Below are 27,962 nucleotides of genomic sequence, written 5' to 3'. Positions count from 1 at the left end.
AGGTGCTGGAGGTATGGAGATAATGATACACATGTCTGCTGTCAGCAGCACACTTTATTTTTGTTAACAGTTTCCCAACAGTCTGGATGTGCTAATAAGTCTTAATGAGAAGAGCAGCTAAATGAAGGAGTCGTTCAGTAGAGAAACAAAGCGCTGATGCTAGAAGGCAGTGACATCTAGTCTGAAATCCGAAACTTTGCTCATGAGGTCGTCCTGCCAGAGAGAAAGGTGCTGAACTTTGGCACAGGACCTGACAAATTCTTAAGTACCTAGGCAAAAAGATAATCCAGGTTTCAACCCCTGGTACACGTCCTCTGTCCAGTGGCTACAGAGGTACCAAGACTTCTGTCCCTCAGGAGTATTGGGTAAAGAGGTTTCTCCAGTTGCTTTTGCACTGGTAGATACTTCAGTGTGGTCATCTTGTTTCATCTTGCTATGTTTTGTTCAACATTTAGCCTGAAGAGTGAAAACAAAACATAGACCTAAGCATATATGGTAATGTATCTGTCTTTGTTCATGACCTAGCTTAGTGAGGTCAAGCCAAATTGGCTAATCACGTGCTGAATTCTGGATGAATTAATTCCACTCTCTTATGGTACTTTCCAAGATGACTCTTCATGAGTAGGCTGAGATTATTTCTTTTCTCTAGTGAAGAGTATATTCTTACCACCAAACAAAACTGAAATACCTGATTGAAACATAAAAAACTAAAGCCTCATAAATATAAAACTGACTACATTTGAGTAGTAGATGTAAATTTTGAAAATAATAGGGAGCAGTATTATGATAAAAAGGTTTTGTATACTCATTGGGCTGTACTGTGCCCTCATGGGGCCTAATCTTACACTACTTCAGTGTAAGTCACCTGAATATACACACATACACATTATTGTTTAATGGGAAATGATTAAGGCAGATATCTTGTGAGTCATTCATTGTAAATGTATTTTGATACATTTGTGAGCCAAAGGCTAGATGAGAACTACTATGTGAATAAGCAAATATTTAATATGTATAGTTAAATTTTCAGTTTTCCTTCATTAGATTTCTTTGAACTAAAGATGAATTTAGCTAATGTTTAGGACTGAATTTGAGCCTCTTAAGCTATATATAGAAATATAATTTGATTTTTATCTATCTGTTTTCCTAGTATCTCTTTCACTGATAAAAACCAAGACAGTAAAAAAATTAATTAATTAAATTTAAAAATTAAAAAAAAAACAAGGCAGTATATTTGTATCACATTGAAAAGGTAATTTAAAGATTATCAGAGAATATTTATTTTTTAGCAAATACTTATATAGAGCATACTATGTGCCAGGCACTGTTCTAAGGGCCTTGAAACATACTAACTCATTCATACATAAGCTTTGATTCACTGTAAGAAAAGCTTAGACACTAACTCTTAGATAAAGAAGGAAATAGATTTCTAACTAGGGTCACACAAATGAGGAATAGAATTCATCACCTCATTGTGACTTCCACACACATCCTTACTGTATCTAAATAATTAAGGTGTCTGATACCTTGCGATCAGAAAAGTATCTAAATAATTTGTTTTCAAAAAATATTTAGTTTGAAATCATCATCTTTCATAATTCTAAGTGAGAAACACTGTCACTGAACAAACAAGTCTTCCTTTAGACACTCCATAGCCAGGACACTGTCATGATTGAGTTGTGTATGGAGATCCTTGCTGTCCGATGAAATAGTTTTTCAGCCTGCAGCATGTTTTAAAAATACATTGCAAGGAGATGAACCAATAAATCACACATCTTGTGGTTCAAATCTCTGATGTGAAAAATAAGTGAAAACCAATTCACAATGGCAGTAAGTTTTAATATAATTCAAATCCAGCTCCAGATTAATAAAAACTAACAGTTGTTAAATTAAGTTTTATTTTCAATTGGTTCAACTCCTTGCTAGTTCTCTCTGTATAATTCATGAAAACTGCATGTTGCTTATCTTATGATCCTATGCATGTAAACTACTGTGCCTTTAACCTTTTTACAAAAATATCTTGTTCATAGATAAAAGAAAAGTGTGTTTTCAACTTATGCCTTTATGTTTGTCTGATAATGTGAGGATAATTTTGAATGGAAATGCTGCTGTTTAGTTTCCACAGTGCCTTCACAACCTGATAATCCATTTTCCCACCCTGACAAACTCAAAAGGATGAGCAAGTCCGTTCCAGCATTTCTCCAAGATGAGGCAAGTTTGTCTTTTGTAACTTCAGAAGAATTGGAACCAAATAGGTGGATTTGCTATGCCAAGGTTGGTGTGTTTGTTCAGTGGTGGCAGAGACCAAGGAGGTCAGCAGGAATGACCCCTGCCTTTCCTATCAATAGAGGTAGTGTTGTTAATCCTGAGGAACAAGGCAAGGCACCTCTCATTTGACTCAAACAATAACTCATTTTGGTGATGAAGTCAAATTGCATTGATTTTGGAATGTGACTTATGTTTCAAAGTAGGCACAAAATAAGAAATCCAGGCAGAAATATGTTGGTGTGACCTAACCACTCTGTAGTTTACAGTATAGTTGATTTGTGAAAGCTTAGTCTAGGTAGCATGAGTAGCTTGAAAACATTTGTTAAAGTAGTAAAGTGACAATGACAGCAGACCTTAAGGATAGCTACCGGGTATATGCAGTTTACATACATTATCTCATTTAATCATCCAACATGCCAGAAGGCAGACACCATCATTATTACCAGATATTACAGATAAGGAAACATCAGGAGAGGTGAGTAACCTCACTCAGTAGAAAGGGATCCAACCAGGACTGGAGCCCAGATCTGATTATTGTGGTTAGCCATTATACCTACTGTCTCAGGTCAGAACAGGACTCTTACCTGCTATTTACTCAGTACTTTGTAAATACTAGGCACCTAATAGTCATTCTGATTTCTAACTCTCACTAAAAAAATGTGATAGGTACTATGTTCTCCATTTTATAAAAGAGGAAAGTGCTTCAGAGAGGTTAAATAACTTCCCCCAAATTCAACAGCTTCTAAAAAGTAGATCTAGGACTTTAACTCAGGCTTCTTGACTTAATTAAGATTCCATGTTCTCAGTGGAGGGATGGGTTAAGTAGGTGATGGGGATTAAGGATGGCACTTGAGGTGAGCACTGAGTAATGTATAGAATTATTGAATCACTATATTGTATACCTGACACTGTATGTTAACTATACTGGAATTAAAATAAAAACTTAAAAAGTGAAAAAAAAAGATTCCATCTTATAGCCAGGTAGTTAGGAATTTGGAGTCCTGGCTGTGCTAATTTGGTATGTGACTACAGGCAAGTTCCCTGAGACAGGTTTCCTAGTCCTACCTCATTAGGTTGTAAGGAGTCAGTGAGATAATGCGTGGGAAACATATGGCACAGTGCCTGACATGTAGTGAATACCCAGTAAATGGTAGCTAGCTGTTAACTCTTTGCAGTTTGGGTCCGATTTTTGATGGTGAAATAAAAAGCATTATCCTCAAGCATTCTCTTAGATGAAATGTGAGGAACGTTCTAGACAGCATATAAATTACATACCTCCTCCCTGACTTCCCAGGCACCCCTCTGTCTATTTTCAGGCCTTAGATTAACTCTATCTGTAAATATTCACCCTTGCATATGTTTAATAGTCCACATTACAGTTCCTTTGAAAAGAATCACTCATTCTTTGAAACTAAATCTTAAGTTGGAAACCAACAGTAGGCCACTCATGGAGTTCCTGTGGTTTTATACCTTTGTAAATAGGCTTTGGTCTTGGTTGGTCATATGAATAAGCATTTAATAATCTAAGAGGCAAGTGATACCAGTTCCTGGTTTTTTAATTTTCTCCACCATCATAGCTCCACACCAATGAGAGTCCAAATCATTTGAGTTTGTGTATCAGAGATGCCAAAAGAAGCTGTAGAATTTTACCTTTCAAAGCACATGGGTCAGACCAAATGTTAAAGGAAGTAGAGATGAAACCAGGCTTGCTCCTCCGTCCACTCTACCTTTGAGGCTTAGCATTAGTCACGTTCATTGAGTACCTGCTGCATGAAAATCAGTATTCCAGGTTAACAAGACAGGACCCCATCCTTGAGTAATTCACTAGTGACCTGATATACTAGGTAGAGCATAGTACATGCTGTAATAGAGGGAAATGGACTATAAGGGCGTGAGGGGCATGACAGCAGACACACTAGGGTGTGGAGGGTTTTTTAATCCTCAAGGGAGGATTTGTTTCCTTATCCATATAAGTTTTGTTTTTCTTTAACTCCTTCCTTAATCTGCATTTGAATTGGCATCTGTTATATGATACATAATTGCATGGCCTTGGAATATGTTGGCATGAACTAACTACTCTATGAAGGTGTTTCCCTAACTCCCCTGAACTGCTCCATAAACTCTCTAACCCCCAAAAGAGCTCATTCTTAATCATGAATTTTTAAAACTACCATCTAATAAATTTTAGCTCTAAATATAATAAAATTTATTATTGCCACCTTTTTTTCTTTACCAAGGTAAATATTTCCTGGGACAGATTTAAAATAAATTGTCTTTGTTACTTTTAAAAAAAACATTTTAAAATCTAATGCAGGTAGAATTTAATATACTTTAATAAATATAATTTAATATATACTTCCCTATAGCAATAAAAAGATAAACATAATAGCACTATGGAAATACATAAGAGGTCGTTTAAAATTTTTTAAATATGTATGTATATATAACTTTTAGTTTAAACAGATCAAACAAGCATTTATCTTTTCGAGTTTAATAGTGTCTCAAGTAAAAGATTTTATTTTTAGGGAAGTTAAAGCTCTGTTACTGATGAAAGGAATTAAGCATGGCATTTGGTGTTTTGAGAGTAAATCATAGATCTTTTGTTATCTGGGTAAAGTTAATTTCTCATATATGTCAATAAAGTTCTCCACGAACATAAATATATAGTATTAAGAGAGTGACAGTAGTATTGCCTACCGTAGCACCTGGAGCCCACCTTGTAGGTAAAAAAAACAAATCACTTTGTTATTTTGGTAGCTAAGCACTGCTGTCCTCTCTAGGTGAGGTCCAAGGTAGACCACTCACTTGAGCCTGATTCCCATTCCCTGGTGATTAGCACTAGTGTGCTTTGACTTTTTATCACATTTTTCTAAATAGAGATGCTGATCTTCACTCATTCTGAATTTAAATTTTGTGTATATTATATGATGTTTTGTAGAGTGATGACAGAGAAACAGATACAGCATCAGAAAGCAGTTACCAGCTCAGCAGACACAAGAAGAGCCCAAGCTCTTTAACCAATCTTAGCAGCTCCTCTGGCATGACGTCCCTCTCGTCTGTATGTAAACAAAGGCTCTGTGTTAATATCTCTCCGCTTCTGTGAACCTCACTCTGCCATTCTCCTGCTTACTATAACATGGCCTCCTGTTGTATTTCCAAGGACACAAGCTTTTTCTCTAACCCTCAATAGCTCCTGGCTAGCTAAATCTTTGTTTTTCTTTTTATAAGCATAAAACGAGTGCATACCCATTGTAGATGAATTTTTTTTAATGTAAGGATTTCAAAAATATACCTGAATTATAACAAGGTGAACCACCACATTTTTCTGTGCAATAAATGAGGTAACTTTTGTAAAGTCTGCTTAGATCTGTTTTATATTTCTGATTGCAACATTTAGAATTGTACCTCTCTTTTAGCAAACCTGATGAATAAAAGTACTGATGCAGATAAAAGAGTAGGAAAAGTGATTCTTTGCTTTACATAAGGATTCAGAACAGGATTTTAAAAGGAAATCTCCTTAAGTGTAGTTGTTCAGGTTTGATGTAGAAAATTGGACTCTACCTAGAACTTCTTTCATAAAGTGAGGTCATTGTGTGTACATGTAGTCTGTGTGTAGAAATTCATATATGGAAATATATTCACATACATTTACCCAGATAGTTCTCTGATATACATACAGATGCACATGCCTCACCAGGTATGCTAACTAAATGTTAAAGCTATACTTAAATTCTTACTAGCCTCTCATTTCTCCAACTTTTAAAAAATCTGCTTAAATAGAATTTCTGCTGATGGTACTCAAATGTATGGCCTGGGGAAGGCTCTCAACTGCCTTCATCAATCATCCATTCTCTACCCTTCCTGACCTCTAAAGGCGTATGGCCCACTAAGCATTTTCTAGATTCAGTGGATGGATAACATAGTAAAATTCCTTTTTAGTGCCTTGGAAATTTGATAGAGCAATGTGTCACTGTGAATTGTGTGCCTGGGGTTTCTCACATCCTCTTTCTTTAACGTCTTAAATAACGAAGCATGCCTAAAAATGGGACTCTGAACAACCTCACCATAAAATCCCCCTGCTTTGAAATGAGCCAGCATCTAAATAACTTTGCATTTTTCATCTGTATCTTTTAGAGGCATTTTTTTTTTCAATACTAGTTGTGTCATATAGCATGTCAGCTTGCCTGTGTTGGTCTGTCTTTATGCCATATTATGGTAACTGCTTTAAATGCAAACTAGAGAAATAATGGCAAGCAAAGATGATATCTGTGATCCTTGTGATGGGTTCACAAAAGAGATAGAAACAAACACTGCATATTTCCGATGCTTTCAGGTGAGCGGCAGTGTGATGAGCGTATACAGTGGAGACTTTGGCAATCTGGAAGTAAAAGGAAATATTCAGTTTGCCATCGACTATGTGGACTCACTGAAGGAGTTACATGTCTTTGTGGCCCAGTGTAAAGACCTAGCAGCAGCGGATATTAAAAAACAACGCTCAGATCCGTAAGTACAATTTGGAGTTAGTTTTCTCTGAGTAATTTGTAATCTTGTAGTAATTGGGAAAGAAAGAAAAAAATTGAAGGGAAGATATGTGTGTGACTGTGTCAAAAAGAAATGTCTGAGAAGAAAAGTTGGGGGAAAATGCTGTTTCATTTACTCCATGAATTCATATACCAAACTTATTAAACTATAAAAATGTCAGAGAAACATAATATATTTCAAGTTGGAAAGGGCCTTGAAGGCCATCGTGTCCCATTCATTCTTTTAACAGATAAGGAAACCAGGGCCAGAGAGGATAAGTGACCTTTTTACATAAATTCAGAGAGTCAGCAGCAAAACGGGGCATGAGGGCTTGAACCCCAATCTCCCCCCATGACACTCTCAAACTTCTCTAAAATTAGGGACATGTCAGGCCATATTTCAGAATGCTCAGTGGTGTAGAAACAGTTAAGATTCTAGAATGAGGTAGTTTCTAAATTTAAATTCTATTTTACAGAAGAACTTCAGGGGAAATTACCAGCTCATCTTTTATTATTTTTATTTTTTTTTCCAGCTCATCTTTTAAATCACAAGGTTAATTGAATTTCAGTTTATTTGCAGAATTTGAATGGTATTCCTCGCTTAGACCAATGCAAAAGTCAGATTCTTAACCATTTTGCTAGCGTAAGGCCAATCCTTCTATGCTTTTATTGTAAAAACAGCTGGAGTCAGTATCCTTTTTTTCCCCTCATTGAATATGGCTTGCTTAGGTCTGAGCTAAGATTAATTTTTGTTTTCAAAAGGCAGTAATAAAACTTTTTAAGTTCTGCAAGCACCAAAGCCTTTTCTCAATAGAAAACAAGCCAGTAAAATTAAGGACATTAGAGGTCTTTTCCTCCCTCCTCCACTTCAGATAAGGTCAAAGGGAAGGGGAATTCAGGAAATATCCTTGAAAATTTTTCAAAACATTATAAAATGACCAATTCTGTTGCACTATATTTAAAAGTTTAAGTATAAAAGGTGTTGGTGAGAACATCCTTTACTTAATGCTTTTCTTGGTGTCATGAAATATTTTTTTCTGTCAATTATCAATGCATTTTTCAAAGTAGAGATGGAAATAGCACTTTTATTTTCTCTGACCTTCTTGTCTGTCCACTTCTCTTTTTAGATATGTAAAGACCTATTTGTTACCAGACAAGGGCAAAATGGGCAAGAAGAAAACACTTGTAGTGAAGAAGACTTTGAATCCTGTGTATAATGAGATATTGCGGGTATCTAAGAACTGTCTGTCTAGGAAAATCCTAAATGATGATGTGTCACTGTGATTGTGTGTGAATAGCCGTATCTTCTGGGGTAGTATCTCTACAGATAAAGTCAGTCATAGAGAGTGGAGAAGGAAAGGGATAAACATGTTCTGAGAAACTGCTTTGTGTGAGATCATGCACCATGAACATTGTATGCATTCTCTCACTCACTCTGGACATACCCCACCAGGAGGGTATCACCTGCCCCTCACAGATGAGGCTTAGAGAAACAAAGGAGTTTGCTCAAAGACACACAGCTGAAAACATGGAGCATTGTGACCAAAGTATCCCAGAAGCATAATCCTGATCATGTTATTTCTCTGCTTAAAATGTTGTAGGATTCCCATTACCCTTAGAGGCAAGTCCATCCTTACCATGCACCAGTCCCTTTGCACTTCTACTTTCAGAGTCTTTGTTTAGGTCACTCTGATTCCTTTCTGTTGTTTGGAGGAACTAGCCACATTATCTCACGCTGCTGGATTTCATGTTCCATCAGGCTGGAGTACTTTTTCCCACATTCTATCCCTAACTACCTCCTACAGTTTTAAATGCCTCTTCTTGTGAGAGCTTGTCCCTTCTGTCCCGCCTGGGTCTGCTACCTCAGGCACCTTGTTTCATATAGACTTTGTTAACTCTCAGCACTTTAACTACTGGCTCCATTGTCTGCTTTCCCATTAAATTCTAAGTTCCAGGAGGTCAGGGACCAGCTCCATGTATTTATCAACAGTGTGCCTTTGGGCAAAAGACTTAAACCTGTCCATACTTGAGGTCTCCAAAAGGCAATAATAGTACCTGCCTATCTACTTCAGTACTTGTGAACATTAAAAGAGTTAATATGTGCAAAGTGATTAGTATATATTAGACACGTAAATGTTGACTCTTAGTACAGGGTCATGATAGTTGTTAAAAAAAATGTTTATTGGAAGGAGAGATGGCAGAACAGATGAATAGAAAGTATACCTGGCTCAATTGGCTGTATTCCTTTTCCCCCCAGATTGCATAATGCTGCCTTAGTCATGATAATGTAAAACAAAATATAAGAAGTGCTCTTCATTCCCCCTTTCTGAAAAACCTGTCCTACTGTTTGATTATCCTCCAAGGAAAGAAGCAGAGTTAAATTAATTTTCAGTCCTCCATGGGTCAGTTTTTTATGGATTTTCTGTAGCCACTTTTTAATTACAGTTTGACTATGATATACCTCAGTACCCTTGCTATTTCTGGGTCAGCTGCTTCAACCCTATACTCAGGAAAAGCCAGCTAATTTAAATGATAAACTCAGAGAAAGGCAAGCCTGCTACAACCAAAATGGACTTTCAAGTAGTACATCATAAAGCCAAATAGAGATTATTTTTAGATTAGAACTACTATTATCCCTTCCATGATTATATATAATCTAGGACTGACTACATCCTAGATGAAAAACTGCTAGGATGCCAGATATTTTCCACTTAACCATATGAAGCAGGAAAAAAACAAAAATATCTTTTCTTGAAAAATACCTTGTCATTGCAGGATATCCATAGTGGGAGACATTATGTGTAAATGGGGGTGAGTGGTATATGGGAATTGTCTGTACTTTCTACTCAATTTTGCTGTAAATCTGAAACTTCTCTAAAAAAATAGAGTCTATTAGAAAAAAATACCTTGTCCTTAAGTAGAAAACAGACCACAGGATTAAACTTTATTAGTATTTTTAGACTGAATTGGATTTATGTTATATATAGTTTGAACTAAAACATCCAATAAAAAATGAATAATTGGCTTTTGTTTTTAGAGAGCCATTACTGCCTCTGATATTTGAACCGTGGTTTGCTTTTCCAGAAGCAGAAAAAAAATCAGCTTTTGTGAAAGATATAGCTCTTTGAAACAAGACACTTAGAATAAGATGACTTTGCAATATTTTTGAGACTTGAAACCTAGCAGATGAGAAAACCTGATCTGCACAGATGACTTTTCTCCTCCTCTCTCTATGTTATAACTTTGGTATAAAATAATATTATTCACCACTTTAATTTCCTTCTTTGATCTACAGTATAAAATCGAAAAGCAAATCTTAAAAACACAAAAACTGAACGTCTCCGTTTGGCATCGGGATACATTTAAGCGTAATAGTTTTCTAGGGGAAGTGGAACTGGACTTGGAAACTTGGGACTGGGACAACAAACAGAACAAACAATTGAAGTGGTACCCTCTGAAGCGAAAGGTAAGTTCAGACTTGTTGGTTGGTTGATTGGTTGGTTGGATGGTTTGAGACCTGGTGTATAGGAGAAAGCTATTATAATTGCATTTTAATTCATAATGGTTATCCATAGTTTGGGATCATTATATATGTTTCTTTTTTGTTTTTAAAAGAGAGAGCACCTGTGCAAGTGGGCAAGAGGAGGGAGAGAGAGAATCTTAAACAGGTTCCATGCTCAGTGCAGAGCCCTACACAGAGCTCAATTTCATGACCGTGTCCCATGTGTTTATTCTTTCTTCTGTATTTTCAATTCTTTCTTCCTCTCTAGAATTCAGGCTGGCTAGTTTTTGTGAACCTATATTTCAGTTTAATAATTTTCTTATCTGCTGTGTCTAGAACACTCATCTTACAAGTTCTCAACATTATATTTTTCAGATTTATATTCTCATTTGATTTTTTATAGACCACTTTACTGCAAAAATTCTCTTTTCTTAATATTGTCTTTATGAACATATTTATCAATGTTATTTAAGGTATATATCTGAAAACACAATATCTTAAGCATTTGTAAGTCTCTTTTATCTAATTCTTTATCTTTGGTCATTTGGTCCTTTGTCCTAATATGCCTGTTTATTTTTTATTGCATGCTATATATACATTTTATATGAAAACCTTTAGGGATACTTTGAGAGGATTTACTTTTGTTTCTGACACATAGAGTAGGGACAGACCACTTTAACCTGAGAATGAACCAACGAGAAGCTGGGGTTCAGTTTTCATGGGGTCTCATGTAGTTTTTGCTTGGCCGTGTTCCTAGGCTATGACCCTTCAGAGGTTCCAAGTGAAAGTCTAGGGAAGTAGTTCTCAAATTTTAGCATGAATCCAGTTCACTTGAAGGACTCATTAAAACACAGATTTCTAAAAAAAAAAAAAAAAAAAAATACACACACACACAGATTTCTGGGCCCTATTCCCAAGGTTTCTGATTCAGTAAGATCTCAGCCCAAGAATATGCATTTCAGTAAGTTCCTAGGCATTGCTGATTAATTGCTGATGCAGAGTATGGCCTGGGAACCGTATTTTGAGAACCACTGATTTAGGATACTTTCTAAGGCTATTCCTTCCTAGCTGGCTGTGGACTCCAATTTTGGTCTCTCCAGCCCCATGAGACTGGAAAAAACTCTGCTCAGGCTTTTTTTTTTTTTTTAAGATTTTATTTATTTGTTCATTAGAGACACACAGACAGAGGCAGAGGGAGAAGCAGACTCCCTGTGGGGAACCTGATGCAGAACTCAATCCCAGGACCCCGGGATCATGACCTGAGCCAAAGGCAGACATTCAACCACTGAGCCACCTAGGCATCCTCCTGCTCAGTCGTCTTAGTCTTTTTCATTTAGGCTTCTTATGTTCTAATTTGGCACTACTTAAAAATTAGCTGATGCCTCAACGTGAAAAGCAATGACTGTCAGGCTAAAAGATCTTGTCCATTTGAGTCCTGTCTATATTAATAATTCTTTAGCTCCTTCAAATAAATTTGTTTAATCTCGTTTTTTTTTTATCGTCCTCAGTGTGAGTGTTGGTATGATCTCAGCTGGAAGTTATAAATAGCAATAATACAACTCTTTGTTAAGTGAAAGTGTTGTATTATGTAGATACTAAAGAAATGATTCCAAAATATTGTATCAAAATCACCAGAAGCCCTTGCTTCTAGTCTTACCAAAGACTTACTGGGTATGAATTCTTCAGAAGATGACAAGAGCTTTTCATTTTAAACTAACTTCCCTTACATTTCTGAAGCATAGCCATGCTTCAGCAATAAGGCTCTAGAGGACCAGAATTTGAAAGTAAAGCCATCTCTCTTATACTCAAAATAATAGAGCTACACTCTTAAGTTATTGTCCAGTCTTTGTTATTCTTACAGACCTCATACCAAGTGATCTGAAGTAATTAGACTCATGTACCTTTGAAAATGTAATGTTTGGGTTTTCTCTCCCCTCCTTTCCCACATTCTTACTCAAAGAAAGAGAATAATACCAATAAATAGTTTTATGTGCTGGCTGAGTGACTAACAAAAATATGTGTGTTTTTATAAAAACCAAAGCATCCCAGAACATTTCTCCTATCTCCAAGAAAGCCATTCTGGGGGCACCTGGGTGGCTCAGTGGTTGAGCATCGACTTTGGTTCAGGTCATGATCCCAGGATCCTGTATAGGAGAAAGCTATTATAATGGCATTTTAGTTCATAATGGTTATCCATAGTTTGGGATCATTATATATGTTTCTCTTGCTCTCTTTCTTGTTTTTAAAAGAGAGAGCACCTGTGCAAGTAGGCAAGAGGAGGGAGAGAGAGAATTTAAACAGGTTCCATGCTCAGTGCAGAACCCTACACAGAGCTCAATCTCATGACCCTGTCCCATATGTTTATTCTTTCTTCTGTATTTTCTATTCTTTCTTCCTCTCTAGAATTCAGGCTGGCTGCATCAGGCTCCCTGCAGGGAGCCTGCTTCTCCCTCTGCCTATGTCTCTGCCTTTCTCTCTCTGTCTCTCGTGAATAAATAAATAAAATTTTGAAAGAGAGAGAGAAGGAGAGAGAGAAAGAGAAGGAAAAAAGCAAGCAAGCAAGCCAACCAGCCAGACAGCCATTCTGATTTCTCTCCTATCTCTGGGACGAAAGGCCTTGAGATGTTTTCTGGGGACCAAGCACGTTTTTCCAAGATACATAATAGAGCCTTCCCAGGTAAAAACGCAAGAGTTTAGCTCTAATGGGGAAGGAACTTTTAATCCGGGGCACTCGCGGGTGATACAGAATTGTAGAAATGGGGCAGTTATGGTCCTATAACAGAGTACCAACAGAGTAAAATCATTTGTGTCTTACACCTACTGACTGGCAGTGCTTCATTTCCTAGACTGCACCAGTTCCCCTTGAAGCAGAAAACAGAGGTGAAATGAAGTTAGCTCTCCAGTACGTCCCAGAGCCAACTCCTGGTATGTAATGATTTTCCATCTAGATTTATGCCCTTTCCTAATATCTCCCTCACCAAGGATTTCTTTGGACGCTGTGTTACTTTCAAAGGTGAAACCCTAAGCAAATATATTAACTTAATAATTGTATGGACCAAATGAGTCAATTTACAATTGATAGTTCGTTCTCTCTCTCTCTCTCTCTCTCTCTCTCTCTCTCTTTATGGTAAAAACATATAACATACAATTTACCATCTTAGCCATTTTTTAAGTGTACCATTTGTAGTGTTAAGTATATTCACATTGTTATGAAGCAGAGCTCTAGAACTTTTTCATCTTCCATATCTGAAACTCTATACCCATTAAACTATACCCTTGCCTTGTCCTTCTCCCAGCCCTTGGTAACTACCATTGTACCTTGTTTCTATGAAAAAAAAAAAAATCCTCATTTTCAGCCGTCTTAACTTTCACCTCACTCTCTAAAAAGTTGGTATCTACACAATGTGAATGGCCTTTCCCATATTCAGAATTTGGAACTATTGGTTGTATTAGGGTAAGAATGGAAGCTGAGTGTTCTTCAGAGGTGAGAATTAGAAGAATTAGTATGAAGCTCTTAGGAAATTAGAGTTCATTGGTTCTGCATTCTCAAGGCCTCAGCAGTACAGAAAGCTTTTTCCGCCAGGTTACTAATTGCATCCTTGATGTTAGGGCCTCAGGCCTACAGCCCAGTTAAGGAGCAAGAAACTAGCAAGAAATGAATGCCAGCCTACTCTCATTTCCCAAGAAGTTCCCCAAGTTTTTCTCTGTAAGAATCTGTGTAAATGTTACAACTGAAATCAGAGGTTGCAACTCAAATGTTTTCAGTAACCGGGTAGTAAAACTAGTGGGACGAAAGAAATAATGGGTGGTAAGGGCAGTGATTGAACTGGAGAAAGACATTCTAATTCAGTTAAAAAAAAAAAAAAAAAAAAAAAGAATTGGAGGGCAAGCAAAACCTATCTTTAGGCCCATATAGCTGCCAAACCACCTTGTTGTTACTCCCGGATCTTCCTAAAAGGCAGATTTTCTTACTATATGTAATTTGTATCCTATCATTTATGGTCCACATGCATAGAAATTCTGCCAATATCTTTCCGTCCACTATCATTTCTTGGTGAGGGGTCAAAGGAGATCATGTGTTTTGATGAGCTCCATCTTGTCTGAGTTTTTGCTCATGTAGTTTCTCTTCCCTGAAATGGCTTCCTCTTCTCAACCTATCCAACTCTTAGATGAAGCCCCATCTTTTCTGGCTATATTCTTTCCCCCTCACTGTTCACATCATCATCTAGAAAATTATGGTAATAACTTGGCATTTCATTCTATATGCCATTTTTATAGTTTTTATTTGAGTTAATCTTTTTAGCTTAAGTGTAAACATTTTCCAAAGAGATAGATTTTTTAAAATATATTCCTTGTATATCTGATGACATTACTAGCATAGGGCTGAGCATATCATAGATGCTCATTAAATTCAGGTTGGTTGACTGAGTTAACCTATTCAGAAAAATGTGGTAATGGCCCTCTGTCCATGTGTACCCAGTCTAGCCAACAACTAAAGACTAAGCCAACTTCTCAGTAATTCCCTGTCCATAAGATTAGTTATTATGTGTGTATCTACCTAAAGTATGTCACCACATTTAAAAAGAAGAGTAGCTATACCTTAGCCAGTACCTATTTTGATTATACTCAGTATGGTTTCAGATGCCTCCCACTAACAGCAATTGATATCAGTATTAATATTTGAAAGGAATGTGCATGTCATTGAGATGTTTTGAATATAACTATAAATGTATGATTACATACCTGATTTCTATAACTTGTCTTGAAACAAGCCAAACCCAGAAAGATGATACAGTACTCTGTACTTGGAATCAATATGAATTATTTTTATAGAACTGTCTGAGCTTAGGGCAGCCAGAGTATGGAAGATTTGGTTAAGAATGTATACATTTAACCAATTAGGACCATATCCTCAAGCTCTAGCTAGTATCACTGTGCCAGACCATTTTTAGGTTGGCATCTTTGGATATAGTATTGCCACAAGAGGAAAGGCAGTGAAGTTTTATTTTCTGTCCTTTTCCAATTCCAGGTAAAAAGCTTCCTACAACGGGAGAAGTGCACATCTGGGTAAAGGAATGTCTTGATCTACCACAGCTAAGGGGCAGCCATCTAAATTCTTTTGTTAAATGGTAACCACACTGATAACTCTGCTTCTCTCAGTTCTATCATAGCCTGGCCTTTTCTGGTTGTTTTGGGGTCTCAATATCTGTGATGCTGAAACTCATCCTCCGTGGTTTAAGTGAGATAACTTGGGACAATGGCAATGTGAACTAGAGGGATCTGTGACACGAACCCCTAAGGGTCCATTTAGTTTTAAAACCATGAAGGCAACATACATACAAATGAAACCAGGGACCATGTACTCAGGTATGGGATGTCTTCTGGAAGATATATCTGCTGGTGAGGTTAATATTCAGTATAAAAGAGTTCATCAGATTTCTAATGTTGGGATTCCATGCTCCTTGGTTCCTTTGTGGAGCAAGGAGAATTTTTCCTCCTATCCCTTGTCCCACCTTTGTGGCTTATCTGCAAAAGATCTTTTGCCTCAGCCTGCAAATATGTGGAAAATGACTTGCTAAACAGACCCCTACTGCCTGATCCTGGAGACCCAGGATCAAGTCCCACGTCGGGCTCCCTGCATGGAGCCTGCTTCTCCCTCTGCCTGTGTCTCTGCCTCTCTGTCTCTCTCTCTCTGTCTCTCATGAATAAATAAATAAAATCTTAAAAAAAAAAAGACCCCTACTAATAGTTATGTCCTAGGAGTGTAAGACAATTAGAGTCTTTAAGTGGCAGACTTTTTTCTCTGGCATCTAGTCAGTAGTAACTAAGCAGATGTTAGTAAGCACTCTCAGTTCCCCCTAATTTCATCTATATAGATTCTTCCAGAAGATCAGTTATAGCAGTTTAAGTTTGTTGACATTATTTGTGATTTTCACTATACATAGTATTTATAGATGTCAGTTGGTAAGATTTTTCAGCTCAGGTCAGTGTATCATTCTGAGACAACTCTCAGGCTTTGTATTTATAAGAGATGGTAGGTTAAAAACAGAAAACAGATGATCACGAATGCTTACAAATTTTAAAGGAATCCCCAGCCAATTGCTACCATATTAAGCACTTACAAAAGAAAGCACTAACCCAAGTTGTTTGCTTCATATGTAATTCTGATATTAACCTCATGAAATAGGCATCACATTCTCATTTTTAAGATGAAGAAGCAAGTGTATGAGAGATTACGGGACTTTCCCTACAATACACAGCCAATAAGTGGCAGAGTCAGGATTTAAAGCAAGTCTGGTCCACTATAATGCACAGTCTCTCCAGCAGAATGCTGCCACTACCACCATCATCACCATCACTGCCACCATCTTTACCTCCACCATCACTGCCATTACCACCACCATCCCTGCTATCACCACCGCTGCCACTGCCACCACCACAGTCACCACTGCCACTACCACCACCATCACCGCCAGCACCCCTACTATCACTACCCCCATCGTAGCTGCCACCACCGTCATGGCTGCCATCACCACCACTACCACCATCACGGTTACCACCACCACCACGATCACAACCATCATCACTGCCACCATGATCACCATCACCACCACCACTGCTGCCTCTCTACACTCTTTTTTCCTTCCATTTCCTTCTGCCAATCTTCAGTAGCTGTGTTGCAGTACACTGAAAACGTAAATATTCACCATCTTATTAAAATGCTTTTACAATACGATTCCTTTTGTAGTATCATCCTTCCAGATACAAGTAGGAAAAGTCGCCAGAAAACAAGAGCTGTAGGGAAAACCACCAATCCTGTCTTCAACCACACCATGGTGTATGATGGATTCAGGCCTGAAGACCTGACAGAAGCCTGTGTAGAGCTTACTGTCTGGGACCATCACAAATTAACCAACCAGTTTTTGGGAGGTCTTCGGATTGGCTTTGGAACAGGTAATGTTTGTTAGGTTTTCAATTCTCTAGGAGCCAGGTGCTTCCAGGGACAGTAAAGTTTTGCCTGTTTGTTGTTTTGCTTCTTCCTAATGAAAATAGATATTCTACTTCTGTTAAGTGTAATGAAATGAATGAGTGGAGGAATTTCGGGCTGTATGCCAAGGGCTCTAGATACAAAGATTAACAGGATGTACTGTCTATCTACACAAAGCTTGAGTTATTGTGTGTGGGAAGTACAGAAAAGCCTTCATTACTACTCTTCCCTGAAAAAACACTTATGTCCTTTTGTAACTAGAAGTGTGCTTAAAATAATCATAATAACTCATATTAATGAGCACTAGTCACTGTACTGTACTGAATGCTGTATTTATATTATTTCATTTCATCTTCACAGAAAGCCCATGAGTTATTACTAATGTTATTCTAAGAAACCAAGTAACAGAGCTAATAAGTATCAGACCCAAGATTCAAAGTTGAGCCTGTTAGACACTAAACCTCAAACTACACTTCCTTAGAGATTGTCTAACTTCCAACCTTCCCTACTACCCCACTATGTCCCTGATTGGTTGTCAGCCAGAACTTCTATGAACATGAAGAGAAATCTACTCTGTGAGTAGAGGGAATAGTTCCAATTATAGTCCCAATTATGGAATGCCCCATTATTGGGCATCTCAGGTGGTTAAATAGTTTTTTTCTTATATTGAGCCCCAGATCTGCCCTCCTAGTAATACTAAAACTATTCCTCACTCTCTTCCATTGATGATTATAATTAGGGGATTGTCCAGGGTTTTTTTTTTCCCCCCCAATGAACTATTCCTTTCTAAATGCAAAGCTTTCTTTCTTGCTTTTTTCCTTTTCTTTCTTTCTCTTTCTTTCTTTCTTTCTTTCTTTCTTTCTTTCTTTCTTTCTTTCTTTCTTTCTTTCTTTCTTTCTTTCTTCTTTCTTTTCAGGTAAAAGCTATGGTACTGAAGTGGATTGGATGGACTCTACATCAGAAGAAGTTGCTCTCTGGGAAAAGATGGTAAATTCCCCCAACACTTGGATTGAAGCAACCCTGCCTCTCAGAATGCTGTTGATTGCCAAGATTTCAAAATGATCCCGAAGTTGACTGGCTCCTCCACTGAAAACTACTAAACAGGTAGAATCTGATCTTGAAAATCTGACTATATGGACAGATTCTCACCTGCTGCCTCTCACCACTAATGGATGCCACACAGCATGGTAAAGTCAACCTGCATGTGCCCAAGAGACTTAACTAATAATAAAATGTGTAACTTATTTGTGACTTCAACATTAAAGAAGATATTTGAGAAAGCTAGGAAAAGCAAACAGTTGCTGCTGCTTCAGAGAAAAAGCTGTCCCAAAACATTAAATATTGGGGTTTTTAACCAGCAAAATATTCTAGTTTGCCATTCTGTGTTTCACACCACCAACCCTGTGCTACAATTAGGAGGGCCAGCTACTCAATGGTTGGAAACCCTCATAGGAACTGAAAAATATGTAGTTTTTGGAAAAGAGGGACAGAAAAATGCTCCTATAAGGGGGAAAAAGGAAGAATATCAGTGATAATAAAGAATTTAACCCTAAGGAAACTATTTACTCTGCAATCTCTATTAAAATGTGGAATTACAGGTTAGGGCCATGAGACTGAATTTACTGCATGTATGTCTGCCTTTGAAAGTGCTTTTCTGTGTTCCCCTGTCAAAGTCTGAGATGTGCTTTGGTGCCACCCACTGGCTCATAGGTGGAATTCAGCTTTTGGCTTAATTTTCTCCTAAGATCCCAAGCCTGTGTTTTGTAATAGACTATATAAAAACAAACAAAACCTTGCATATACAAGATTCTGTTTTTCCTATAACCCTACTATATGAAATGAGCATGACAGTGGTCACAGACATGCTTTGCAACAAAGTTTTAATTAGAATGTAAATTGCTAAACTGTACTTCCTATGTATGTATAATTTTCATAAAGTATTTTGTAAAAACCCTTAGAATAAATTATTACATGATTGAATTGTGTGGTCAAGTTAACCTGACTTCTTATTTTGAGTGAAATACTTTATGTCAGGAATCCTAAAATGTAAATTTTCTCACAAGGCTAATATTTCTTAAGTCTTTACTTGCAGCTCTGGACATCATTTCCTCTAAGTGAGAAGCTCTGGCTATGTTATTGAAAGTGGAATTTTTATTTTACAAAAGTAGTTGAAAAGCATTGAAGGTAGGTTAACATTTATTTTTGAAAAGTTTCCCACGGAGACATTTTCTGGATCATTTTTTTTTTCTGGATCATTTTAATATATAAAACATTACTCTTCCTTAGGACCCAACTTGGTTGTCTTTCTCAAAACAAGCACTAATTTAAACATAGGTCAGGGGGATCCTGGACATTCAGGAGTGTGAAACCTTACAATAAGTGTCTAGCAAATGTCATTGAAAAAGACTAGAAGGGCACGTGGTTGGCTCAGTCCATTAAGCATCTGCCTTCGGATCAGGTTATGATCTCAGGGTCCTGGGATCAAGCCCCCACGTTGGGCTCCCTGCTCAGCGAGGAGTCTGCTTCTTCCTCTCCTTCTGCCCCTTCTTTTGTGTGCTCTCTCTCTCTCTCAAATGAATGAATGAATGAATGAATGAATGAATGAATAAATAAATAAATAAATAAATAAATAAATAAATAAATAAATAAAATTTTAAAAAAGACTAGAGTGCTTGCCTCCTCTAAAGATGTTAGAATCTTCTACCCACTTGCCAGTAAGAGTGGCTAACCTCAACAACACCCTTCCCACTCTCTCTCAAAGTCTTTTAGGGAGATGTGTAGTCCAGCTCCAGGTCCTGATTCTGTTCTGAGCACAGGGAGGGGCAAGATGAGCTGAGTGGAAGCACACCTCTCAGGCTGGCCAGGAATAGTGGCAGAAGTGCAAATCTTGTTCCAGCTCCTGCCACTTCATGGTACCAGCTTCTTTCTCAGCCCTTCTTTCAGTTATCTGCTCAGCCACCTTCCAGCATCCAGCTGGCTCTGAAACATGAGATTGGTTCTATGGTCTCCCCCTGGGACTGCGTGCCTCCTCCTATCCTCAGATCCCTGACCTTCAGAACATCAGAGTGACCAAGAGAACCACCTTTGGTATCAAAATGATTTGGGTTTGAATTCTGGCTCTGTCACTCTCTGGGTGACATGGAGTAGCTTGTTTAACCTCACCATGCCTTCGTTTCTTTGTTTCCTGTAAAATAGAAAATGTAGATGATAATGCCTACCTCTCAAGAATATTGTTAGAGTTAAATGAGAGAAGATGTACAAATGCCTAGTACTTTTGTATAGAATAATTCTAAATAGTAGCTTCAAAAAAAAAAAAAAAAAAGACATCAAAAGACTCAACAAAGGCAATGGGAAGGGACTCTGGTCACCACCAGAGAGAGCACTGGCCTAGTTTTATGCCTTGGACTTCTGGGGAGGAAATACTGGATACTTTCAGCTTCAAAGGTATGTGGGGAGAAAATGGTAGAACGAGGACAACCACCATCCAGAGAGGAGCCTAAAAGCATTACTAAACTGCAAGTTCTTTGAGAAGACAGATGGTATCTAATTTATTTGTTTACTTAGCATCTTGCACTGTATTGTTGAGCAAATCAGTGAATGAATGTTGATTAGAGTCTTTTTTTTTTTTTTTTGATTAGAGTCTTATGAGATTTTTAGACTTGACAAGTATTCATTCTGTGGACTTAGTTATTTAAAATAATTTTAACACATAAATGTAAAATATTTTTAATGTGGAAAATCTGTTTAGTCTACAAATACCATCGAGTATCCACTATGTACAAGGGACATAGAAAGGGGGGGGGGTAAGCATCCAGGAGCTCATCCCTCAAGAAACAACTGCTATTAACCACTTTGAGTATTTTCCCTGTCATCTTTTTTTTTACCTTAGGAAACATATTCTGTAAATTCACTTTACTACATCAGACAACCATATGTGGTAATCAGCAATACATTCAATATATATGTGACCTTTTATTTAAATGACGAGAAGTATTCTAATTTTCTAGTAACTTGTCTCAACTTCACAAGTTCCATTTCAGTATATGAGCTTGAAATCTAAGGAAAAGAAGAGAAATGAGGGGGAGAATACAAATAAATTTAATTCACATTTTTGAAGTCTTTGGAATCCACTTTCATAAAACCTCAGTATCCTATAATTGCAGCAGTTATTAAAATTTCAGCTCAGGAAATTTCCCCAGTCTTCCAACGTTGCTTTTCTTTTATAGACATGAGACTCTAGTCTTTGACATCCAAGTGAAAATCTGAAACCTTTTCCTGATCTGTTTTGCTTCTGGTGAAATCTGAAGCATTTGAAAATGCATCCAACATCTCTAATGACACCCAGGCTTTTTCCTTATCATCATGACTTGAGAGATTAAATCTCAACATCAGAAACAGTGTTTGTAGGAGTCATCAACCCTTCACTCTGTGCTTGAGTTTTCCCAGCAAGATCATTCTGAATTTTTCTTATCTTTTGTTTTGCAGTTCTTTCTAGCATAAATATTTTCATACCATCAAATTACTTATAAACATGATAATGTTTCGTGGCTGCATAACATTCTAAGAAAATATAATTTAACATTTTCTCTCTTGGGGATGTTTAGGTTTCCAGCTTTTAGTTGTTATAAACAACTGCCATGAAAAGCTTTGAGCAAAACTTTCGGATTATTTCCCAAGCAAAACTCTCCCCAGAAGGGCAATCCATTAGTTCAAAAGTCATAAAAATGTTTGAAGTCCTCAATATGTATGAGAGTATGAGAGAGTACCTGTTTCACTATAGTCTCAACCATCCTGGGTAGTCCTAAAATAAGGGGGAAATTTAGCAAAATTAATAGATGAAATTATTTCTAGTTTTCAATAGCCATATCACCCCCTCATCTGTGAACTTAATTGTTCATTTCTCTTTTAAGATGTTAATACTTTATTGATTTGTTCAGGCTCTCTGCAAAAATATAAATCTATCATGTCATCTTTATGGTGGATATTTTTCCCAGTTTGAAATTTGCCTTCAACATTCATTCAACACACGTTTATCTAAGCCTTCCCAAAGTCCCAGGCACCTGTCAAGTATTAAGGATAGCACAGATGCAGCCCTTGCTCTTAACGATCTCAGGGTTTAGTAGGGGAAGGCAGGCAGGTGAGCAGTGAGTGCAGTAAGGCTATCACAGTTTCCATTAGAAGTATGAGCAGTCCATAGTGGACTTTTTTATGGCAGTAAAAGCGGTGAGTGGTCCATTCCACATGCAGGGGCCGGGAATGGCTTCACAGAAGAGATGCTTCTAAACCGACTGCTGTTGTGGAGTACATATGGAGAGCAACGAGGGCCAAGGTTGGAAGTCATTCCAGGTGAGGAGAACACCTGCAAACATGGCCAGAGAGCTGGTCGGTTAGGGGAGCTTCAGTGGCTGGGTTGGACTAGGGCATAAAAAGTCAGGTCCTGAGGAACAAGAGGCTGGAGAGACCCCAGAGCTCACAATTTTAAAAATTATAACTTTAAGTGTTCAGCAAAAATTAAGCTTTCCCTTACCTTTTATATAATATTTAAGCTAAGAAAGTCCTTTCTGACCCAGAGAGTTGTTTGTTTTTTTTAAAGATTTTATTTAGTCATGAGAGACACAGAGAGGCAGAGGCACAGACAGAGGGAGCAGCAGGCTCCCTGCGGGAAGCCATATGCCGGACTTGATCCCAGGACCCGGGATCATGATCTGAGCCAAAGGCAGATGCTCAACCACTGAGCCACCCAGCCACCCAGGTGCCCCTGACCCAGAGTTTTTATACTTGCCTTTATTTTCTTCTAGTTTCTATCTTTAACACTTGGATTTTATTTTACATGTTACACTGAACAGTCTAGTTCATCTGGAATTGGTATATGATGGTAAGCCTCCCTCGGATCTTTTTTCGGTTTTAATGTTTTTCATATCTACATTGTTCATTAAGCTGCTTTCTGTAATCTTATTTTGCCAATGGGTAAAAAACAGGGAATACTGAATAATAAGAGGGTTTCCCAGCAGAGGACAATGGTAAGGGAAACAAAGGAAATTCTCATCGGGGTTTGCTCTCTGAGCTGTGTTAAACACTGCAGGTGCAACTCACAGCCACTTAGGATCCTGGCTCTCACAGCAGCACTGCTACTTTGTTTTTATAGATTGCAGATTGTTAAGGAGCAAAGGTGTTTCCACAGACGGTAATTTATTCTCATGATCACTGAAGGGGCGAGAGGGAGGAAGCATATGTCACCGTCAGCCTGATTTGTTTACTCCTCCCAGAAATTAGGTAGAGTCAAGGTTTTTTTACGCCCTGAGCGGGCTGGAAACCTAGCGAGCTTGGCATCTCTTCCCTGTCCAGGACAGCCCGACACTGGGCTGGGAGCCAGAGCTGTGATTTGTTAGAAGGCAGGCAGAAGCAGAGCAGATTGGTTCTGGCCTCCCCCAGATCTGCCTGTTACTTCACGGCATTCCGATGACCCGCCCGCCAATCACAGGGCCCCTTGCTGGGAAAAGCAACTGCTGCGGGGAGCGCGGGGAGGCCCTAGCAACACGCCGAGGCTTTTGAATCCGCGGGGGAAACAGTGTGGGGTCAGCGGCTAGTGGAGGAGGCCTATGCGCTTATGCCTCAAGAAGAGAAGCCTCTCAGGATGGACCCTGCGCCCACTGAAGAGCCCTTAGAGAAGCAAAACAAAAAACTAGAAAAGCCGGAAGAGGAGATGGAGTTTAAGGAACTGGACGGTCTGAGGGAGGCCTTGGCAAACCTCCGGGGGCTGTCTGCGGAGGAGAAGAGCGAGAAGGCGATGCTTTGCTCCCGCATCCAAGAGCAGTCCCAGCTCATCTGCATCCTGAAGCGGAGGTCGGATGAGGCCCTGGAACGCTGCCAGATCCTGGAGCTGCTCAACACAGAGCTGGAGGAGAAGAGGATGCTGGAGGCCGAGCAGCTGAAGGCCAAGAGCCAGCATGCCCAGAAGCTGGAGGAACGCTTTATGACCCTGGCAGCCAACCACGAGTTGATGATACGCTTCAAGGACGAACACAAGAGTCAGAACGTCAAGCTCAGGGAGGAGAATGAGAAACTGAGGCTGGAGAACAGCAACCTGTTCAGTCAGGCCCTGAAGGACCAGGAGGCCAAAGTGTTGCAGCTCACTGCCCGCAGCGAGGCCCTCTCCAAGGAGCTGGAGACTCTGAAACAGAGGTGTGCTCAGGATGCCTGCCAGGCCCAGGCCAGAGAGAAGGAGCTGCTGGAGCTGCAGAATCAGCAGGCCTGCGCCCACACCAAGGAGACAGAGCAGCTGCGCAGCCAGCTGCAGAGCCTCCAGCAGCAGCAGCGGCAGGCGGTGGAGCAGATGGCAGAGGCAGAGCGGGCACACAGCAGCCTGAACCGGGAGCTGCAGGCCAGGCTGCAGACGGTCACCCGAGAGAAGGACGAGCTGTTGCAGCTGTCCATGGAGAGGGGCAGGGTGCTTCAGAACAAGCAAGCAGAGATCCGCCAGCTCGAGGAGAAGCTGGAGACAGCAGATGTGGCCAGGAGGCACGCGCTGGAGAGGTTTGAGCAAGAGGCAGTGGCCGTGGACAGCAACTTGAGAGTCCGGGAACTTCAGCGCAGGGTAGATGGGATCCAGAAGGCCTACGACGAACTCCGGCTGCAGTCTGAAGCCTTCAAAAAGCACAGCCTGGATCTTTTAAGCAAGGAGAGAGAACTCAACGCCAAACTCCGCCATCTCTTTCCATAGGAATCCCAGTTTCCTCTTTCCTCTCATTTAGAATTTAAATATTTGTGCCGTAGCATTGCAAGAGAAAAGTTGGTTTTCCATTTATTATACTTTCAAGCACAAAGGGTGATTCAAAGAAAAGCCACTTTACTGTGATGTTGTGGTTGTTACTATTGTAAGGGTAGCCCTAATCTTCAGTCCTACCACCTAAAATACACAAGATGTATCAGATTTCTTTCTGTGCCTTTGAAATCCTAAATTTGCTATCATTATCTTCATCTTCCTCCTAACTTATTCATTCTCAACCCAAGATATCTTCAAAAATCCTAATATTTTACATTAGCAGCTGTGAACTTAAGTGAATCTTAAATGTGCAATGAGATGTACTATTGTGAAGACAGTTTTGCATAGCTCCCCTTGTTGATAGGTAGACTTGTAGTCTCCCTTAGTTGAAGATATAAATTGTAACAGTTAATAGCACAATAAAATAGCATGGAGAGCTTGCAGAAGAAAGTGTCTGATTTTGCAACTGGCAAACAATTGCTTGCTTCACCTGCTTTACAGCAGTATCCTTTTGATCTTATTTTGCTTGCACTAGCTTGGAAAACAAGGATTGAAATCATTAAGGTCTTTATCAAAGTAGGCAAACTTGGGATCCCTGGGTGGTGTAGTGGTTTAGCGCCTGCCTTTGGCCCAGGGTGTGATCCTGCAGATCCGGGATCGAATCCCACGTCGGGCTCCCGGTGCATGGAGCCTGCTTCTCCCTCTGCCTATGTCTCTGCCTCTCTCTCTGTGTGTGTGTGACTATCATAAGTAAAAATTAAAAATAATAATAATAATAAATGTATTTTTAAAAAAGTAGGCAAACTTTATTACAGTCATTCTATATGAGCAGTAAGATTCAAATAAGTGAAATCAACCAGTTTTCATTTTTCCTGCAAGCTTAGATCACTTTCCATTTTCTTGGGGTTTTTTTCCTTAATAAAAACAGGATTTAGAGGTGCAGGGATGCAAGTATCAGTAGTTTCATTTAATACTGCATAGTATGCTAATAGACAAAGGGCCCCAACTTAGGGTAATAAGTCAGAGCAGACTGGGTATGATATATAAAGAAATGCATAGTGATTGTTTTGTTTCTATTAGCCTTATTTCCTTGCAATTAATTTTTCCTTTTTTATTTATTTATATTTAACTTTTTCCTTTTTAAAAAATCATCTAAATGAAATATATATGTATACTTACAGCATGTTTGTAGGAATAACTATGTAGATATATAAAAACATAATAGTTATTACATATATTTATAGAAAGTTTTTAAAGAGGCAGTTATAAAAAATATACTGTGCTTCCTTATTTCCCTATTTTTAGTCAATATGTAAACATACCTTTCAAAATAGATTGTAATATAGTATTTTTCTTACCCATTTGGTGCCAAAGTTCCCAAGAGTTACCTAATAATTTGGATTTACTAACTTTACTTGGTATCTTTTTAACAAACAATTTTTGAGTGTCACTTTACCTTAGGCAGTTTTAAAACCTATTTTTTCACAATCCTATAAGATTGTGGTATTAAATACAAATTCCAAGAAACCATGCTGTTGGCTTGAAAGGACTATTTACTTGCTCTTACACATTACCAAGAATCAGAATATAGGAGCTAATTTAATTATAGCTATCCCTTATTGAGCTCATACTATGTATCATGCTGAAGCACTTTGAATGGCTTGTTTTACTTATTTAATCCACAGGATTAAATTACCATTTGAGAAGGTCATTATGTTTATTTCTATTTCAAAGAAGAGGAAACTGGGATTTGCCCAAGGCCACTTGATCACTGGGAGAACTGGGATTTTGATGACAACACCCCACTGAGTGCCAAGAATAAGCATGAAGAAGCATCCTTTCTGCCCTGTCAGAGCTCCCACACAGTCAAGTCTAGGGGCAAAAAGCAATTACGTACAATGTAATGTGTTTTCCCAAGAGCTTTATAAGATCACAGCAGGTAAATCACAGACACACACACAGCAGCTAACTCTGCCTGGGGTAAAGCTCAGGAAGGTAGAGAGGATTGAATGGCAGGGGTGACTAACACAGGAGTTGGTATGTAAGCTGGTTCTTAAAGAACTAGAATTTCACCAGTGTAAGAAAGGGAGAAAGGGGGCAGCCCCTGTGGCCCAGCGGTTTAGCGCCGCCTGCAACCTGGGGTGTGATCCTGGAGACCCGGGATCGAGTCGCACATGGGGCTTCCTGCATAGAGCCTGCTCCTCCCTCTGCCTGTGTCTCTGCCTCTCTCTCTCTGTCTCTATGAATAAATAAAATCTTAAAAAAAAAAAAAAAAAAGGAAGAAAGGTTTGAACAACATGGAGTAGAAAGTCATAGAGTTAAAAATATATGTGTGTGTGTGTGTGTGTGTGTGTGTGTGTGTGTATACATATATATTATTTTGGGGGGACATCATAGTTGGAGGTTCAGAGAATCATGTCTACAGATAAGACTGGAAGAGTAAATTGTGGACAGAACACAGGGAGGCTTGAAAGTTGGGCAGACCCCTTATAAAAGGAGGAGAAAAGGGTGGAGGGGGCAAGCGAACAAACACAGCCACACAGATCAGCCCTCTTTTCCCAGCCGGGTTTGGGCGTCTTTGCATGAGGCCTGGTGCGCATGCGTGCCAGCATCCGTTTCTTTCCGCCACCATCCCCACCAGCCCTTTGTGCCTGTCCAACCTCCACCCTCAAGCCCAACAAGTTGCCCGGAGGTGGTGTAATTTGCTGAAATTTTGTGCCCAATCTCTGCGGAAGCAGCAACTCCTGGGCAGAGGCAAGGTGGGAATCGGAAACAGGCGTCCTGGTATCGAAGAGTGGTTTAGTAGAGGGCTTAGCCCATGATACCCTCTTTAGGTGGGGAAGGGTGCATCTAGAAGAGTGCAGAGAGGTGGGTAAGGTAGGGGCACAGGGACGTATGTCCCCTAGAACATGGGCTCAAAGA

The 27,962-nt window shown here is 39.0% G+C and overlaps 2 protein-coding genes and 1 long non-coding RNA gene across 23 annotated transcripts in view; 2 read left to right on the top strand and 1 right to left on the bottom strand.

Moving 5' to 3' along the window:
- SYTL2 (synaptotagmin like 2) overlaps window positions 1-19,258 on the top strand; it is a 116,909-nt gene extending 97,651 nt beyond the window's left edge. For 16 of the 21 annotated variants that reach the window (XM_077867295.1, XM_077867296.1, XM_077867297.1 and 13 more), the window contains 9 exons: window positions 2,117-2,211; window positions 5,207-5,326; window positions 6,602-6,771; window positions 7,916-8,018; window positions 10,084-10,254; window positions 13,137-13,215; window positions 15,320-15,419; window positions 17,039-17,244; window positions 18,195-19,258. In XM_077867295.1, the coding sequence (XP_077723421.1) occupies window positions 2,117-2,211; window positions 5,207-5,326; window positions 6,602-6,771; window positions 7,916-8,018; window positions 10,084-10,254; window positions 13,137-13,215; window positions 15,320-15,419; window positions 17,039-17,244; window positions 18,195-18,340 (1,190 nt within the window). In that variant the 3' untranslated portion in view covers window positions 18,341-19,258. The remainder of the gene's footprint in view (window positions 1-2,116; window positions 2,212-5,206; window positions 5,327-6,601; window positions 6,772-7,915; window positions 8,019-10,083; window positions 10,255-13,136; window positions 13,216-15,319; window positions 15,420-17,038; window positions 17,245-18,194) is intronic. The other 5 variants (XM_077867311.1, XM_077867299.1, XM_077867305.1 and 2 more) reach the window with 2 other exon arrangements.
- On the bottom strand, window positions 22-25,086 carry LOC144295007 (uncharacterized). The gene is made up of 5 exons (XR_013362354.1): window positions 23,061-25,086; window positions 22,045-22,079; window positions 21,248-21,334; window positions 3,919-4,034; window positions 22-456 (listed from the first exon to the last, which is right to left on the bottom strand). It is a non-coding gene; the product is annotated as an uncharacterized LOC144295007 (long non-coding RNA).
- Window positions 23,752-26,570, top strand: CCDC89 (coiled-coil domain containing 89). The gene is made up of 2 exons (XM_077867340.1): window positions 23,752-25,620; window positions 25,840-26,570. The coding sequence occupies exon 1, from the start codon at window positions 23,886-23,888 to the stop codon at window positions 24,996-24,998; it is 1,113 nt and encodes a 370-aa protein (XP_077723466.1). The 5' UTR covers window positions 23,752-23,885; the 3' UTR covers window positions 24,999-25,620; window positions 25,840-26,570.
- Window positions 26,571-27,962: the final 1,392 nt, after the last annotated feature.

This window comes from Canis aureus, chromosome 23 (assembly GCF_053574225.1).
Source record: "Canis aureus isolate CA01 chromosome 23, VMU_Caureus_v.1.0, whole genome shotgun sequence".
Lineage (NCBI taxonomy): Eukaryota > Metazoa > Chordata > Mammalia > Carnivora > Canidae > Canis > Canis aureus.
Note: the sequence above shows the minus strand (reverse complement) of the source record. Positions and strands in the feature narration are given on the sequence as shown.